At 49.6% G+C, this 18,643-nt stretch overlaps 1 protein-coding gene across 6 annotated transcripts in view; it reads right to left on the bottom strand.

The window, feature by feature from the left end:
- Positions 1-1,810: 1,810 nt before the first annotated feature.
- The window catches only part of ARNT2 (aryl hydrocarbon receptor nuclear translocator 2), a 108,781-nt gene continuing 91,948 nt past the window's right edge, over positions 1,811-18,643 (bottom strand). For 5 of the 6 annotated variants that reach the window (XM_068143443.1, XM_068143444.1, XM_068143445.1 and 2 more), the window contains 5 exons: positions 15,680-15,779; positions 12,993-13,131; positions 10,684-10,849; positions 7,114-7,250; positions 1,811-6,827 (listed from right to left, as the gene is read on the bottom strand). In XM_068143443.1, the coding sequence (XP_067999544.1) occupies positions 6,729-6,827; positions 7,114-7,250; positions 10,684-10,849; positions 12,993-13,131; positions 15,680-15,779 (641 nt within the window). In that variant the 3' untranslated portion in view covers positions 1,811-6,728. The remainder of the gene's footprint in view (positions 6,828-7,113; positions 7,251-10,683; positions 10,850-12,992; positions 13,132-15,679; positions 15,780-18,643) is intronic. The other variant, XM_068143441.1, reaches the window with a different exon arrangement.

Here is an 18,643-nt window from a genome sequence, read left to right as displayed (position 1 = left end):
TGAGTAACTTCCTGACCCATGATGTGTGCTGTTGGAAAGGCAGCTAAGAATGAGCTCCCATGGAAAAATGAAGAAAAATAGACTTCTGTCATCTCATGAAGACTTCAGCTGCTGCTGCTAGTCATCAGTGCCACTGCAGAGAGCCAAAGGTGAGCAGTGCAGGCACACAGGGAGCCTCAGCTCCACTTCTTTCCTGTATGCCAGCCTCGGTGTGTGGATTTCTGCCGTGGTGCCCTCCCCGCCGAGCTTCAGTGACCGCTTGCTCACCAAACATTTGGCTCCATTTCACAGCCAGGGTCATTAAATCTGGATTCCACAGCCAAATGAGTAGCTCCCAGCACTCTCACACCCTGCTGTGGTGCTGGTGCCTTGGTTCAGCACATAAGAGCACAGGTTAGCAATGATCTGAAGGAGTGCTAGGAGAGACGCTACAACAGCCCGGCTGCCCGGCATGGGTGCAGCGCCTGCTCTCTCTGCGCCTTTCTCTTTGGAGCCTGCACCACAAAAGCCCCAGGCAGCTGCCCTGAGGAAGCTGTGGTGGATTTCCAAATGGGAGTCATGGTCAGGAGCATCTGTGGAAGTGCCAAAAGATGACTTTGCTGAGAGCCCTGGGGCTTTTCAGTCTGGAGAAGAGAAGACTGAGAAGGGATTGAATAAATGTTCATAAATATCTGAGGGCTGGGGGTCAGGAGGGAGGGGCCAGGCTCTGCTCAGCTGCACCCTGGGATAGGACAAGGGGTAATGAGTATAAACTACAGCACAGGAGGTTCTACCTCAACATAAGGAGCAACTTCTTCACTGTGAGGGTCACAGAGCACTGGAACAGGCTGCCCAGAGAGGTTGTGGAGTCTCCTTCTCTGGAGACTTTCAAGCCCCATCTGGATGTGTGCCTGTGTGACCTGTGCTGGATTCTATGCTCCTGCTCTGGCAGGGGGTTTGGACTCCATGATCTCCAGAGGCCCCTCCCAACCCCTGTGATCACCCAGTTTTCACAGCATGGCAGTGTGGGTGGAATAGTTCCATTGCTCAACCTCTTTGGGATGAGCCCTGGGAGAGCAGAGTCTGGCAGAGCTGCTGGAGCTGGTGGCTGCATCCTGTCAGGAACACCTCAGTGCTCTGCTGTGACCACAAGTTTTCTGTCCAGTCCCAGCAGAGCCCATGCCTGTTCTCCACAGGCAGAACCTTGCAAAAGGAGTATGAGCTGTGGGAACACCACCTACCCTGCACCAGCAGTGCACATCCTGGAGCACATCTTCAGACCCTGCCTGGTCCAGCCACCAGCTTCTTGGTTTAGCAGCAAGGGAAATCCTGCTCAAGCTGACCAACCCCCCCCCATAGAAATATGAGAAAGAATCACAGTGAAAGGCAAATGCACTTGGCATGAAGTCTGGAAAGGACACCAGTGTCTGTGGGAAGGGCATGAGTAGCTTGACCAGGGAGACCAGAAGGTGGACAAAGAAAGCACCACCCCAGGGAGGGAACAAAAACAGCCCCAGAGTGTGAATGGATTCTGATCAGTGAAAGCCTCTACACAGTGCAGACAGCAGCTCACACACCTCAGTGTCCTCAGCAGAACCAGGCTGTTGATGGATGTTCTCCTGGAACCTCTTCTGACAGCTGAGATCTCCAAGTGCCATTCCTCTCCTGCTCCCCCTCAGCAGCCTCTGCACAAGGCAGGTAAAAGGGGAACCACCTAGCACAGGAGGAGAGCTCCAAGCCAAAGGGCAAACCCTAATCTGCTCTAATTGAGGGTTACTTCCTGCTCAGTGGTGGCCACAGCACACCTCACTCACAGACACAGAGGGATTACCAACAGCTGATGCCAGTTTTATTTGCATGAGCTTTAAAAAGGCAGTAATTAGTTATACAGACACACAACTGATTCTGTACTTGTTAGTCATAAATATAGAACATTCAGCAGTACAAAATACACTTTATCCACAGCACAATTCCACATCAATAGGAAGAGTTTCAACAGATACATAACCAAGTGCCTAGCAATGACAGAAGCCCATTTTTGGAGATGTTTTAATGGGTTTTTTTTTGTTTATTCTCTTGAAGACCATCAATCTACACCAAGTAATCAATGCCCACAGCCACCAGCTCCACGAAATGCACTCCGGTTTAGAGCAGGCAAAGGCCGGCCTCTTCTCAAGACAGTTAGATGCCATCACCTTTCCTTTGCTCCATGAACAGAACCAAAACCCAAGCCCACATTCTCCTCACAGCTAAGAGCTGTGAAAAATGGGACTCTGGCAAAACCAATAAATGCTAATGATAGTTAAAAAAAAAAGCCCCAAAGACCCAGAACCACCCAAAGCCAAACTCGAGCACTGCCAGGAAAAGTGAGGGTATCTGAAGTAGAAATTAGTCCACTCAACACACCTTGCAAACAAAGAGCAACAGCAGGATGAGACTGGTAAGGCATTCATGACCCAATGGCTCTAGTATTCTCCAGAAAAAAGAGTACACCCATGTATATAAAAATATATGTCATAGCAATTGGGTAAATCCAACACTATGTAACACTGTGCCAACAGGAGTTCCGAGTTCAAAAGGCAGGACTGCAGGGACTATTTACACTTCCATACTGGACTCCAACAGAGGGGGGAAAAAAAAACCAAGGCAGCAAAGCTACAACTGGAACTATCTGGTTAAAGCATCACCATAGGTACTACCAGCAGCACTTCTACCAAGCAGTGTGATGGAGCCCCTTTGCTAGACTCGGAATGGATGGGGGTAAGTAGGTTAGTATCTAACATCTCCTCAGCCTGCTCACTGACATGACTCCCTCAGACCATTATGACCACTTGCAGTTTCTTGCTCCATCAGTTTAACCTCCCCCACCTCTCCCCCCCCAAGCTTCAGTTTCAAGACACCCTGTGCTTGCAGCACAGTTTGGCCAGCGATCTCAGCTTCACTTCCAGCTTCAAAACCCTGAAAGGAAGGAGAAATCCACCACTGTGGAATCCTGGACACAGGCAGCCAAAGTGCCAGCCAAGCTACACCGAGGGCACGGAGCACAAAGGTCAGCACTGCAAATGCACTGCACAGCTTCAGCTACAGGGTAAGGAAGTTGCTTTAGGAGCCAAACACGTGGCAAAAAGATCCAGCACAGCCAGTACCACACAGCTGCTTTGGCCACAGGACCTGGGCCGAGGCTGCTGCAGAGGAGCAGCCCCTGACGGGAGGGCAGGCAGGATGAGGGCGGCGCAGGATGCCCAGCACCGGCGCCACGTGCTGAGCCTGCACAGAGCTGCCAAGCTCACAGCTCACTCTGGGCTCCCTCCTCACAGCCCAGAGCCTTCCATGTGGGTGTGGGACAGCACTGCAGAGATGGGAGGGCTGGGAGTGGGAGGAAGGGAGGGAAGGAAGGGTGGAAATGCCAAGGAAAATGCACTGGCTTGGGATGGCAGAACAGCAGTGGGGGATGATAATGACTCACAACCCAAACCTGGCACTATCTGGACTACCCCCTATCAGAGCAGCCATCCCCTCTCCCCACCAGAGAGGCAGGAGTGGTCTGCAAGGCAGCAGCAATCCATGCTTTGATGCCTCAGGCATGTTGGCTTAGAAACCCAGTAACACTGCATTTAAAGCCAACCACAACAGGAGAGGTGTGCATGAGAGCCTGCTAAGCCCTTCTGACTGCACAACCCTGCTGCACGGGGAAGGGCTCCTGCAGTGGCACAACCCCCAGGGCACACTAAGGAAGTTATCAGCACTGACATTAGGAGGATGAGAATTACTTTAAAAAGCTTATTGTTAGGTTGAAGCCAGGAACTAAAGTGAATTATAAATACCCTCTGAGCAGTCTGCTGGGTAGAACAAAACAGGAACAGCGTTTTTCCAAGTGGATTTTCACCTCATGGGGAAGGGAAGGATTTGTTAGAGCATTGTAGAAGAACTGATGGTGTCCTCTGTGCAGAGATACAAACTGCTCATCCTCTGCCCTCTCCCCTGGTGATGAGCCCCTCCTGCAGGCATGCCCTGCCCTGAAGAGCTGACCACCTCGCTCAGCACCCAGGCACCTTTCACAGACACTGAGGATTTCCTGCTGGGACAGCAGAACTTTGCCTGCCTAAGCCCATGGACAGTCACTCATCTGTACAGCATGAGCAGGAAGGCAGAAGGTTCCAAGAGACTGAACATGCAGGTATGCAAGGGAGCAGGGTGGAAGCACGTGGCCTGCTCACCAAGGAAGGGCTTCTCCTGCCTTCTGGGAGAGAAGAGACACAAAGGGTTTCTGTTTGTTCTCAGCGTGATTATGGTGAGCCAAGCACAGACCAGGAGATCTGAGGCCTCTCCAGTACTGCACCTAGAGATACACAGAACATCCTGCAAAAAGAGTCCCCAGCCCCATTTGCACACAGGGTAAGAGATTGGTCCCAGATTCAGTGAGAGGAACAGTAGGAAGGGTTCTCCCTGGCCACTGAAATGCCATGCTGTTGTGAGAGAGGCCAGGACAGCCAAGTCAGGTGGGAACACCACTGTATGGCTGCTAAAGCCACCTTCCTGGGCCATGTTTGCTGCAGCCCAGCTGCCTGCATTGCCTGCCAGCATGAAACCTGTGCAGCCACAGCAGGCTGCAGGACAAGGGTCTGCCTGCTTTCCAGGATACTCCTCTGAGTGCAGAACATGCAGAGTGCCTCCTGTCTGAGGCACTCTAGAATCCAAGGGGAACTACAAGAAAGCAGATCTTAGTGTTGTGAGGTCTAAGAATTGCTGTGGACATTGAGATCTTCTGGTCAGGGGGCATGCCCTTGGGGGTGCTGTTTCAAGGTCCATGATGGCCCTTGAATATGCAGGTGTTGAGGGAAGTTGTCCCCTTCCTGCTCTGCAAAGGCTGGCTACCACTATCCAGCCTCAGAGGTTATGAATGACCTGCATATGGGAGCTCTGTTCCTTGTCCCTTGTGAGTAATACCTTCTCCTCCCATCCCAGATGAAATGATCAGGAGGAAAATGCTGACCTTCAACCCAACCTGTGTAACTCATCAGGCATCTGAAATACTGAACAAAAAACTTCCTCCCACAGTGCTGATGAAGATACATGGTAGGCGACTTGCCCAAGAGGAAGGTGATGAACTTCCCCCTGCAGGAAAGCACAGAGCACTCAGGAGAACCAAGAGGCCTCCACATACTTGGTAAGCTGAAAATCTCCTCTTTAGCACAATAGGGTTGAGAGGGTTTAACAGAAATGCTTGCTTGGGAAGCCAAACTGAGAGGGTTTAACAGGAATAGAATAGAATAGAGTAGGGTAGAGTAGGGTAGTGTAGGGTAGGGTAGGGTAGAGTAGAATAAACCAGGTTGGAAGAGACCTTCAAGATCATCGTGTCCAACCTATCATCCAACACCACCCAACCAACTAAACCATGCAACCAAGCACCCCATCAAGTCTCCTCCTGAACACCTCCAGTGATGGTGACTCCACCACCTCCTCGGGCAGCCCATTCCAATGGGCAATCACTCACTGCTTGCTTGGGAATCCAAGCACAAGTTCAAGTTACCACTGTGGACGCAGTGGACAGGAGTCCAACTGAGATCTGTCACCTACTCACTGGAAAAAGAACAATCACACACTACAAAAGCAGCTCACTGCTTGCAGCAAAGGAGCTGGAATGATTTCCTAGCAATAGGCCACCACCTTGCACTGTTCAAATGTGAGGTTTCACAGTATCAAAAGGTACTTCACAGACAGGAAATGCAGCTGATCTAGAAAACGCAGCCTGGATGTGTTTACAGTCGTTCGTCACCGGGCAGTGTTCTTGGGGGAAGCAAGACCAGCAGAAATTAAAGCAGCCAGAGAGAAATGTATAAAATTATAGGCCTCAATTCAGTGCAAAACCAGACTAATAGCTTATGTAGGCAAACGTTTGTTCTGAACAGAGAACCACCTGAATTCGAAGTAAGAACACCTAGGTGAAGCGATGGAGGCTCCCACCACACCTAAACCCTCCGCGAGCGTCAGCAGCCTCCTCAGGCGCTCCAGAGCGGGGACCCTTCCTAAAGGCAAAAGGAAACCAGTACAGGAAGCACCTCCTACAGCACGAGATATACAGAAAGCACCCAAATGTACACACAGGCAAGGGCCACTGAGAAAAGGCAGAGCTGCAGCTGCTGGCGAGAGAGGCCTACGTCATATGTTGCTTAATCTCACATTGAGAGTGACCTAAGGAGAAACCAAACTACCAAGAAGCAAAGAAAAACAGAAGGTTCTGTCTGCTCCCAGAAAACTTAAGCTTACAGCAAGGCATCGAAATGGGAGTGGTAGGCACTGTAGCAAGACCCTACCCACCTCTCTGTTAGTCTGTGTTACCTCTTCAGCTATTGCAGAACGACCCTTCAAGGAACAGCAGCTATTGGTCACATTCAAATCGTTAAAGACTCAGAGATAGAAAATTTTCTTTCCTTCCTTTTTTTGTTTTGTTTGTTTGTGGTTTTGTTTAAGTCAAGCAAAGTTTTTCATCTCTGAGGTAGATGCCAATAAAATCAAAAGAGAACACAAATCAAGATGGAGCTGTCAAAGGACCACTAAGCAGCGCTGGAGCTCCTCTGTCAGCACTGAGGCACCCCCGAGGAGGGGAGAGCAAGGCCTACGCCGCTATCGAGCATCACAGACGTGTCCTCGGCTTTAGGAGCTTCTACAGGGACGCAACACAGGGAACAGCAGAGCCAAAATGACACCGAAATGGCCGTGGAGGAGAACTTCCATCTCTGCTTGGCAAGCTACTCAGAAAACGGTGGAAACATGCCCAGGTCGGCAAAGTCTTCGATGTTGTAATTGCCGGTGCCCTGCGTCGGATCCCCCGGCATCGGCAGCATGTCCTGCGGGGCAAGGAGAGACCACGGTGAAACCTGCTGCCACGGCACCCAGCCACAAACTGCTGCCTGCTCACCTTGCAGGGGCAACCCAGGGAAGGCCAAAGCTCAGACAAATAAGGTGGAAAAGACAGAAGGCTTAAGTGCAGGGGGCAGGCAACAAAACCATCTCCACTGTAGTTAATGCCAGCGCACAGCAGTGCCGGCACCCCGGGCACTGAGAGCTGTGGCTCCTCAGCTCAGGGAGCAGCTGCCCAAAGGCTGCCCTCTGGGCTGGCTGAGCCCTCCTCACCTGGAAGACCTCGGTCTGGCTGGGCTGTGGGTGCGAGTGCTGCTCGCCGCTCTGCTGGTTGTGGTGCTGGCTCTGCCACTGCGACCACACTTCCGAAGGCCTCCCCTGGAACTGGCTGCTGCTCTGGCCACCTTCAGCTGGCCGGGGGGAGAAAGGGCACAAGTCAGAGGGCAGCTCCTTCACAAAGCCTGTCTGCTTCTGAGGCTTCACCCATCAGTGCCTGTGCTTGCAAACGGATCTTAGCAAAGAGCCCCCAAGTGACACCCTGCATGCCCTGCCCCTGCAGGCTGGAAGCTGAAGGGTGTTTCAGCCCCAACTGCAGGGTGGGGGCCAAGCCCAGAGCAAAGCTCATTGCTACAGCTGCACAGACACGGCAGATGAATGGCTAACAGCCAAAGGCACACCATAAACCAGACAGTTTTCAAGCATTCTCCCACTACTTTTTAGCCCCTAATAGGGAATATTTGACATTTGAATTGAAAACTGCACCACCTGAAGGCTCTTTCTCTTTGAAAGATTAAGCCCTGCAAAGCAGTGGCTGCAGAGTTACCTGCTGGTGGAAGATGCACGTAAAGCAGATGTAAAACCAGTAAGATCAACAGACTACAGCCTTGCTGTGCTAGATGCAGCCACTGCTCTATCAAATGCAGAGTGTTGTTTGCTGAGCCATCTTGCCCTCCCTTATTCCAGCTGCAAAATGATTTATTGAACATGTGGCTTACAGCAAATTATTGTCCTGGTATTAGGGTGATGGCTTCTTAAAAGGCTGGGGCCATTTAAGCTTCACATAGAGCAATGTAAACAGCAAAGTTTGGTGGTAAACACCCTTAAAATGATGATTGCAGGGAGATGGATTTCTTCTAACTAGTCTACCAGAAAACCCCCCAGTGCCCAGGTTAATTTGGTCACGTATCACACAGACACTGCACCTGAGTGCAGCCACAGATCACACTTAGACTGACTCCATTCAGCCTGACATTTCTACAGACTAGCCCCCAGGGTACACAGTTCTGGGACCATTTTCTTTGAGTTAGTTCCAGCATCTCCTTCTAAGAATTAGCATTTTAGAAAGCTTGCCACCAGGGTTATGCTTTTCCTCCAAACATTTTCTCCTCTTTGTTTTTCCTCCCCTCTTTTTTCCCCCCTACACAACCACTCTTACCATTTTTGCCTATTTCTCCCTCACTGTAGAGAATCAAGCTGGGTAGATCTGGTACTCCCCAGCTATCAGTGCCCTATGCCAAGGGTGCCAAGTTTCCACATGTGTGTTAAGGTTTCTGATAACCAAGACTCAGTGATGGCTTCAGAAAATGCAGACATTTGCTTAATCCAATCCTTTTAGAATAGAATAATAGAATAAACCAGGTTGGAAGAGACCTTCAAGATCATCGTGTCCAACCCATCAACCAATCCAACCCACCTAAACAACTAAACCATGGCACCAAGCACCCCATCAAGTCTCCTCCTGAACACCTCCAATAATGGTGACTCTACCCCCTCCCCTGGCAGCCCATTCCAATGGGCAATCACTCTCTCTGTATAGAACTTCTTCCTGACCTCCAGCATAAACCTCCCCTGGTGCAGCTTGAGACTGTGTCCTCTTGTTCTGGTACTGGCTGCCTGGGAGAAGAGACCATCATCTGCCTGTCTACAACCTCCCTTCAGGTAGTTGTAGAGAGCAGTAAGGTCACCCCTGAGTCTCCTCTTCTCCAGGCTAAGCAACCCCAGCTCCCTCAGCCTCTCCTCATAGGGCTGTGTTCCAAACCCCTCACCAACTTTGTTGCCCTTCTCTGGACTCGTTTCAGCAAGTCAACCTCCTTCCTAAACTGAGGGGCCCAGTTTTGGCTACCAGTGAACCATGCAAAACAGATCCAGTGGGCATTCCACAGGGGAAGGAGCAGGCTGTGGTGACATGCTTCTGTCACATCTGAAGTAGCTGATCACAGCTTCTTCCTCACTGACATTACAGCCACCAGTAACTCAGGTGACTCAGAAACCCTGCAGCCATCTGCGAGCCAGGAAACTCAGGGAAGTTACCCCTCAAGAGAATGCTGCAAGGGTTTTGTTGGGTTTTGGGTTGGTTGTGGTTCTTGTGTTTATCAATTATTCTTTTTTTTTCCCCTCAGAACACCACACTGAAATTAACTCAGTGAGGCAAACGCTGCTGCTTCTCAGCAGAGTGGTTGCTGCCAGCCGGAGGTTCAAGAGGTTTGTCCCTGTGAAGGCTGTGTTATTAATAGCATCCAAACTGATGTAGGTCAGGAAATGTTTCTCATTAGGTGAGAGAGTTCTTGCCAAGTAGCTTAGGCCTGAAATGCAAAGCTGTCTCATAAACAACTGTACAAAGCCTGGTGGAAATGGAGGCATGGATCAGCTCTGGGGGAAGAGCTGCCTTTTCCCAAGCAACACGGCACGGGTCTGAGCTCAGCGAGGCTGAGCTGCAGCAGCTCTGCATCAAGTCTGTTCTCAGGGAACAAGAGAAAAACAACTCTGCTACCTATGCTGCTTAGAATTGCACCTTATTATGAGCCAACAGCGTTTTTCATGGACCCCATGGGTGCTTATCACTAAGGAATCCATATTTGTTTTGACTCTTGAATATTGTTTTGCTGTTGGAATGCAGAAAGTTACTAAGGGGTCACCCCTTTAGTCATGGTCTGAAAGCCACTAGATCAGCATGTAATAGGAAAAGAAAACAACTGCAAGATATGGCATCTACTCTGATGAGGTTAGTAGCAGCAAAGGCACAAAACCATCCTGTCTAGCCAGAGCCCAACAAGCCACCTCTGGGCAGGAGGACATCACCATGCAGGCAGGAAAGTTCAAAACTGCAAAGAATGTGAATTTGTGCCATTTAAGTGTTTCCCTGAGAAGTAAAACCTACTTGAACCTGCTGACCACAATTTGAGAGGATGTGTGCCAGGGATGTAAGCAACTTGGAATCTTTCATGGCATCACTTACCAACACAAAATGTTCTCTCCTGCCATGAAACAGCTCAATTTTCTGAAGCCTGGCCTATGTGGAGGAGATGCACCACGGAGGGAACATGTCTCTCTCACTGAATCAGAGAATCATAAGGGTTGGAAGGGACCTCAAGGATCATCCAGCTCCAACCCCCCTGCCATGGGCAGGGACACCTCGCACTACAGCAGGTTGCTCACAGCCACATCCAGCCTGGCTTTAAAACCCTCCAGGCATGAGGCTTCCACCACATCTCTAGGCAACCTGTTCCAGTGTTCACCACCCTCATGGGAAAGAATTTCTCCCTAACATCCAATCTGAATCTATCCATTTCTATCTTTGCTCCATTCCTCCTAGTCCTATCATTACCTGACACCCTAAAAAGTCCCGAAAGTCCCTCCCCAGCTTTCTTGCAGGCCCCCTTAAGATCCTGGAAGGCCACAATAAGGTCTCCTCTGTCCACTGTGCTCAAGAGGGCAAAGCAAAGTTCTTTTACCTCCTGGGCTTCCCCATCAACCCACGAAAAGAACCGGCTGAAGGCTCTGTGCTGAGGCCACCACCCGAGACGCTGACGTGCAGGGGGCTGCGCGGCTGCAGCCAGAGCTTACCGAAGCCGGTGCTGCGTGTCGCCAGGCTGGAGTAGGCGTTGCCGCTGGGGGAGGAGGTGGCTGGGCTGGACAGGGGGCTGTAGGACGACGGGTCGGCCGGGTAGCTGTGACTGGTCCCAATCCCAAAGGGAGATGACTGAGCCTTGCCAGACTGCGATGGAATTTGCTGAGGAATAAGGGGTAAAAGAAGGAAGGAGTTTTACTGTCGAGGAGCAGCACAGCAGCCCTTGTGTTTAGAATCCTTGAATCCTTGAACACAGGTTGGAAGGGACCTCAAGGATCATCTGGTCCAACCTTTCTTGGGATAAGCACAGTCATAATTTCTCCCCAAACCTCTCTATTCCCATCTGTAAGGATGTTGTTTCCTACTGAAGGGGTTGGGAAAAGCCAATGAAGGATGAAACCAAAGGGCTGTCCATCTCCAATCTCTCAGTGAGGCACTGTTTCGTTCGGGCAAAGGCTGAGCGAGCGGTGCGGCTGTGCCTCGGCACGGCGCTCCTGCCCCAGCCACACTGCGCTCCTGGCAGACGCAGCTAGGGCTCTCCTGCTGATTAACTCACAAGTACTCAATATCAGAGCTATCTGGGAAACAGCATTTCCTTCCCCTCTTGTTACACACTGAGCAGGTAGAACGCGTTTCCCTCCCTTTGGCAGGTGCTTTGCTTTGGCGGTGCCAGAGTAAGCTGTCTGGTGGAACACATGCAATCCCCAGGTGACCAGAGTTTCCAGTGCCTGGGGCTGAAGGGCCAAAAACGTTTCAAAGCTAGTAAGCTGCTTTCTTTTACTGCCTAAGAAGGCACAGACAGCAAAGTTCCTTTGCCCTGTGAAAGGCTTGGGAGGGAGTGTGAGTCACCAGTCCTGGGAACAGGGAAGAGAAAGTCTGACTTTGCTTTAACAGGGCTGCTGAGTTAATTCAAGGGCATTAAAACCAACTTCCTGGTATTTTCATCTACATACTGGCGTCATCAATGATTCTCCAAGATTGTGATAGAGATGAATAAACACTGCAGACTGCTTTGAGACATGGACAATATGTACAGTGAGGCCAAGAGAGCTGAAGTGGCTCATCCAAAGTCCTGTGCTACAGCCATGTAGAATGCTGCAGACAGAATCTGCTTATGAACCATTTCCTGCACCATGAACAAATCCAGCAGTTCCAAGAAAAACTCCCTGCCCAACCAGATCCACAAATAGAAATTAAAGGTGATTACATCTCTGGATCCTTCTAACCATGTGCACTGCTATTGGCAATCAATGCACTCAAGTGAAACTGTTCCCTTGGACAAATGGAGGGGAACTGGGGGAGGAAAACAGATCCCAACAGGCACATAACATGCTGAAGATGCTGTGAAGTCTTCAGCTCAGTTCCAAGCTAAATTTCTGAAGGCTTCCATAATGCCAGTGAGAGCATGGTGTGTCAACTCCTGCAAGGCTTAACTCTGTTTTACTTCATTTACGATGGATGAGTGAATTCCAATTTCCCTGCACTCTGCTGACTTGGACAGAATTGCACAGCAAGAGGAGGGAGCAATTTTCAGTCAACTCTAGCACACCCTGTACTGTTAGCAGTCAGTGTTACAACTGGATTTCACTGAACAGGTGTGACAGAGTAACCAGGGCACACTGAGGGCTGGAAACAGTCAGTAACAGGGAAATAATTCAGTGACTGAAGAATTATTTGGTGGCATTCTTTCTACTTAACAAAGGGAAGCCAGGAGTGATTAACAGCCCCATGAATGACAGCACAAACATGAGCATTTCATTTTCTTTGTCTTTAACAGAGTTTCAGACCAGCTTTCCTGTAACAGAACCAGAGGTAATTTCTGGGCTAACACTGTTGAGTGCAGGGCATCTCCTGGAAGGATGTGCACAGTGCAAAGTGGGAGCAGTGCCAATGGAGGGGCAATGAGCTGAGCAGCCTCTGCTCTGAATCCATGCCTAGGTTTGTTTGTGCCCCTGTCTGATACCTGCTGCTGACTGTGGGTAATAGTGCTGGGTGAAAGGTCTTGGCAGGCTTACCCTAAAGGATCACACCTCTTTCATTCAGTGCCTGCACAAAGGCAACTGAGACCTTCCACTGGACTTCATGGCAGCATGGCCACTGCCACTCTCATGAACACTGTCACAAACTAAACGCAGGCACACACAGGGCAGCTAAGTCATCGCCACCTGCCAAGGAGGGGGACTATTGCTCTCCAACCACAAAGGCTAATGACCAAGTACAGTGAACAGAAATGGGGTTTGCTACCCCAAGCAGAGAGACTGCAAATCTTTAGTGGGCATGGCAGTAAACCACCTTTAATCAGTACCTGTCCTGGGAACGGTGGGCGATTGCCGGTCCAGGCCACCTGGCCCTGGTTCAGCTGGCGAGAGATCTGCGTCAGGTTCTGGCCTGTGGACGAAGAGGACTGGATGTCGTTCACGCCGGGCACGTGCACCACAGAGGAGCTAGGGGAACAGAGAGGGTGCCTCAGCTGCAGGATACACTCTCCATGCACAAACAGCACCCCACGTGGAAGCTAATTGTTCAGTCTGTCTTGAGAACAAACCACTCCAAAGCACCCCAAAACTGGGGACCACAGCGGCAGGCTGAAACGTCAGCTCCGACTGAGACAGAGGCAAAATGACTTGGAGTTGGGTTTCTCCAGTCTCTTTGAAAGGGCTTGCAGGAATCAATTCAGGCTTACATGTGGTGCATGAACACTGAGCTCCACACTAGTTTATTATTTAATGCATTTAAACCCCCTTGCTTACAGAGAGTATCCAAGCAGCTACCTCACTTTAAATTTGTGCTTAAAGTCAGAAGTATTTAAGCACTGGCATAAATGCCACCCTGAATGAAGATACATAAAAAGATGCTACTAGTAAGTACTTCATTAGTTTCTTGCCTGGGAAATGAAGAAGTGTGTGTGTTACCAGATTAAACTGTGGAGCTTTTAATTCCTATCCTCACCAACTGCTTAACAGGAGCATGCAGTTACACACAGAGGCAAAAGAACAATCAAGACAAAAAGTCAAACTCCTGTAACAGCTTTGGAGTTAAAGCAAACAGCAAACTGTTTCCAAAGGAATTTGTTTGCAAGTTAGCTGTTTTCTACTAACTGAACTTCAGTACAGAGCAAGTTCCCAGAAATCTGTAGTGGGAAGTAAATTCTCCTGAGGGACTGCTCCACTTTACCACTTGGTTCTCATGCAAGGCTTGAACAAGGAAATCCACAACCACACACTGGGAATGAGCTTTCTGTGTAAAACCCCATATTTCTTATTTCACATGCCATAGAAATGAATATCAATGAGGACTCAACATCTGAAAATGCCTTTGTGCATCAACTGCAACAGCCTGCTCCTTTCTCCAGTCCCCTTCACCATTGTCTATCTGCACAATCATTCTACAGAGAAAGGAGAGAGCAGATTGGGAAAAGCAGTAAACAAGGCTGAGCAGAAAGGGTGCAAGGCTCTGAATCCTCTGAGAACAGGAAAAATCCCTCCCAGAGTGGTAACAAAACATGGCAGGCATCTGAATATAGGAGCTGTTATTCTCTGTTAAGCTGCCTAAAAGCAAAGTGTGTGTTTGGAAAGTCTTTGTACAATTGCTTTGCTCTCCTCCCCCCCTTTTTTTTTTCCCTCTCCAAATTTCCTTTTTCCTTTTCACTACCACAGAGTCTCCAAGAGGGCTATGTGGACCACAAAGTCCATCTCAGTGTGGCTGAACTCAGAAGCACACAGCAGCTGGCCCTACTGCTAACACCTTCCCAGCTGGGCTGGCAAATCCCATCGTTGAAGGGGCTTGGACTGCATCCAGAACATGTCCTTTGAAACCAGGGGTCTGTAAAACAGTGCCTAAAGGCTGCCCAGGTGCAGGGACTGAATGGACCAGCCTGGAGAGCACTCAGGGAGGACAGGTCATTGAGGGTGGAAATGCTGGAGATGTGTAATTGCTTGATGCAGCAGTAAAGGAAGAAAGCTGCAGTTAAACATCAAGACTTAACAAAAGAAACAACCAAAGCACACCCCCAAGCCCAAGGTGGCCAAGTTAACCATTCAGCAATAGCCAATACCCAATGAAAAGACATTTTCATTTACAGTCATATCCTCCCTCAAGTCATTCTTGGCTTTAATTTGACAAAACACACAGAGGGGTTTTATGGCTTCTTGCTGAGATTATTAGCAATAACAACTCTGACAAGACATTGGTTTCAAATAAAATTATCTTCTGCAGATGTTTTCCAGTTCTTGGAACTGCCAGCCCCTGAAGGGCTGCTCCTTCACTTTCACAACCTTGGTTGGTCTACACCAGATGAAAGAAACTCCAGTATGACAATCCCAGAACAGTGATATAAAAGGCACCAAGGCCAATAGAGCCTCCATTGCCCACTCTCAGGAAGTGAATGGAAATGAAGGCAAACTTCACACTTGGAAGGCAACACCACACTTGGAAGGCAACACCACACTTGGAATAACTCTGAAATGCCTCAGAAGATACCAGATCAACCATCCTATGCACATGTGGGAGCTGCCTTGAACTTTCCATGCCCAGGTGTCAGCCCTCACCAGGGACTATGGAGGAAGCATCCCTCTGTTCCCTATAACAAGGGGTCCACACCAATGCCCTTCAAGGCAGCCTGAAGAAGTACTGACAGTGCAAGTGCAAAACAAACCTTTGCAGCTTCCTAGCTTGGTTGGATGTTCCTCAGATTTCTGGGCTTGCCCCAGCACCTCTCAGATTTATTTCCCTTCACAATCTGTTGCTGCTGCTTAGTTTTTTCCCAATTACATCATCACAGCAACAAGCAGCTACTTACCAGCCACTACTTTTAACAGAGATATCCAAATCATCTCAGCTGTAAGGCATCATGTAGGAGTGTGCACAAAGCAAAGCTCAGTCATGTAAAGCAAGCCCTTGCATCTTAGGTCAGTCCTGATTCCACCACTCAAAGGGGAATGGTCTCCCACTGTTGGACAGAAGCTGTTAAATCCAGGATCTGGACTACAGTACCTGAAGGTCTTTCCTGAATGTCCTGGCTGAAAGGGGCTGCCCTGTGAGTAGAGCTGCTGGTTTCCTGCTGTGGATGCTGAGGCCATCATTTTTTTATCTGCTGCAAAAGAAAAATAAATCACAGGGAAAGTAAAGTTTAGGGGATGAGAAAAGGAAGGCAGAGTTATTCAAGGTGCACACACAGCAGGGGCTTCTCAAAGCTGTATGAAGCAGCCCTGTGGAACACACTGAGAATGACACAGGAGGGCTGTGTGCCAATCCAGGCTGAAACCAGAGCCACAGCTGGTTTGTGTCTACTTCATACCCTCTTCCCAGGCTGCACCTCACAAATGCTGTTGTTTGTATGGAACAGAGCACTGGCACATGTCCCTCAGCCACACAGCCCAGACCTCCTCTGTGCCCACTCCTGATCAGGCAGGCAGCATGGAGAATGGGAGACACAGACTGGCTCTAGCTGAGGCAAGGATTGCACAAGACCCTGCTATGGACTGGAAAGAGGACAAAGGTTTTCTGGAAGAAAGAGGGGAGAGCCTGCCTGGGAGAATGGAGGAATGGCACACAAAAGCACCCTGGCTTGAAGATGGTCTGATGCAGGTGCTCCTCTGTGGCCTTCCTGGGGATGGCCTCAGGCAGGGTATGTTTCTGGCTCCAGAAGATGCTCTGTTGCTGTTATTTTAGTCTCTTTGCACTGAGGGAGCAGCTGGAAGCTTACACCCTGCTGGGCTAAACATCCCAAGGAATGGTGTCCAAGAGCCCCATCCTAACCAGCTGACCACCTGCTTCCCCCCAGGACAACCAGAGAGTAGTGCTTGATCCTCCCAGGCAGCCTGGTGGCATGACTGCAGATCCAGGTGCAGACCCCCTGCACACCTGGGTGATTCTTCAGCCCCTTCCTGCATCTCAATCTCACTTTGCTTCTGAGTGCCTGAGCAAGACAAAGCACTGGTCTCCTATGGATTTTGCTGTCCTGTATGTGGCTTAAGGGAGCAAACATCTCAGTGGGGTGTAAAAGAAATTAGTGTAGTGAACACCACACACATGGAGATGCCATTAACTTTTATAGTCTCCTCTTACTGTGGCAACTGCAGATCAGCCTCTAATTGAATGAAACCAGATTGGTTGAACAGTGCCATTTGGTGCCTTAGTTTGATTTTCTGGCACTGGATCATTGCACAGCCCAGGGAAGCCTCACTACTACTGCTTTTCTTCAAACAGTTTAAAGGCCTGCTCCACCATCATGTACTTCCCTCATCACCTCCTCCAAGCACCAAGCACCGCACAGCTTGCTGATGGCTTTGCAGTCATCTGTTTCCCTGCACCTCTGCCAGACCTAGACGTCAGGCCTGCCTCTTCATTTTCCCCTCTGCTCCTCTCAGATTCCCACTCATTTCACAAGGTGCTCTGCTGGGCAAAAGGCCAACTCAATTCACAAGGAACAGAAGTGGGTTTTAGTTTTCCCCAGGTTTTGGAGCCCCTGTGAGTGTGGCTCACCAAAGGTCTCCAACACACAGCAGCCCTTCCCTGTTATCTAAGCTCTCGCTTTATGTTCCCACAAGAACCTAAGCTCACCTTCATAAAAAGCCCCCAAAGTCACCCCAAAATACCTCACAGGAGCCTTGGAGGAGCAGTGTGCATGGCACTCCTGCAAGCTGTCACTGCTTTTCCTTTGCAGTATAGAAATCTGTAGAAATCCCTCACTGGCTACATGCTGCCCAACACAGACACCATGCCTGGGCTGCAAACCTACGCTCTCCTATTAAAGGAACAAGGAGAAATGAGGACAAGGTCTCAAGAAGGTTGTGTAGTAGGAAGAACTGAGAATGGGTTGGGCTACCTCTAAGAAGAACAGATGAGTGTGTGCCATTTTGTGCAGTAATGTCAATGTTGCATGAGAGGTCCCATTTCCTAAGGCCACCCTGTGCAGGGATACCAAACTCTCAGGGCTAGAAGAGACTGAGCCAAACCCTTGTGGGTACTTTAGATATTTGAGAACAACTCACCAGCCAAATTGAGTGTACCCTAAATGAACTGGAATTCCTCAAGTGCAGCAGAGTTGCCATGGCAGTTACCAGGGGGGTGAGGCCAAGGCAAAGGGAACAGCTAAACTAATCTCAAACAGCTAAACCAGCTTTCAAATCCCTTTGCTGAGTCAGACAGAATGCTCTTCACCCTCTGAATGTGACACACAGCTTTCTTCCTGCTGTGCTCCCACTCAGGACTGCACACACAACTCTCTGCTCTCACCTCTGGTACAGGACTGAAACCCTTTTATTTGGGGTGTGTTTTGCCTGCACCTTTAGAGCTGTTTGTCTCTGCACCCCACCACTGTCCTGGGCAGTGATCTGCCCTTCTCCAGGCAGGACCTGTGCTTCTGCCTACAGAACGATCTCTGTAAGCACATCATCTCATGCTTCAAGGTACTTGCATCAATCAGTGGCTTCCTTTCCCCACCTTTGTTTCCTAATGATGTGTGGTCACTGCATGCAATTGTGGCAACAACCTCCCTCTATCAGAGCTGTGTTTGTACAGAGCATAGCAGAGAACGAGGCCGGGGACCCACATAATGCAAATGGCTTGCAGGCAGCACACAGGTCTGTCAATATTGGTTTTGGACAGCATCTCTCATCTCTAACTGTGAACTAGCTCTTTTTATCATTCAGAGACCTTGATCACAGCTCTCAGGGGAAATTCAGACAGGGGAAATGTCCCAAAACAAGCACAGCCTGTACATTGATAAGAATGAAAAGAGAAATGGCATCTCCAAGAACATAACCTCCCAGCTAGCCCACAGCATGCTAGACCCTTAACCCTAAGCCCTCCCCACAAACACTTGAGAGCTCCCTGAAAAAGAGCCAATAAATCAGCCCAAAAGCAAGATGTTCTTGCTTGGAAAAACATATTGTGGTGTTTAGGGCTGAAGTCTTCCTACCTTCCAACTGACCCCTTTTATGGCCTCAGTTGTTG

Source organism: Melanerpes formicivorus, unplaced genomic scaffold (assembly GCF_026170545.1).
Source record: "Melanerpes formicivorus ecotype bairdi unplaced genomic scaffold, bMelFor1.0.p_v2 SCAF_10, whole genome shotgun sequence".
In the NCBI taxonomy this organism is placed as follows: Eukaryota; Metazoa; Chordata; class Aves; order Piciformes; family Picidae; genus Melanerpes; species Melanerpes formicivorus.
This window is presented reverse-complemented; position numbering and strand designations above follow the sequence as displayed.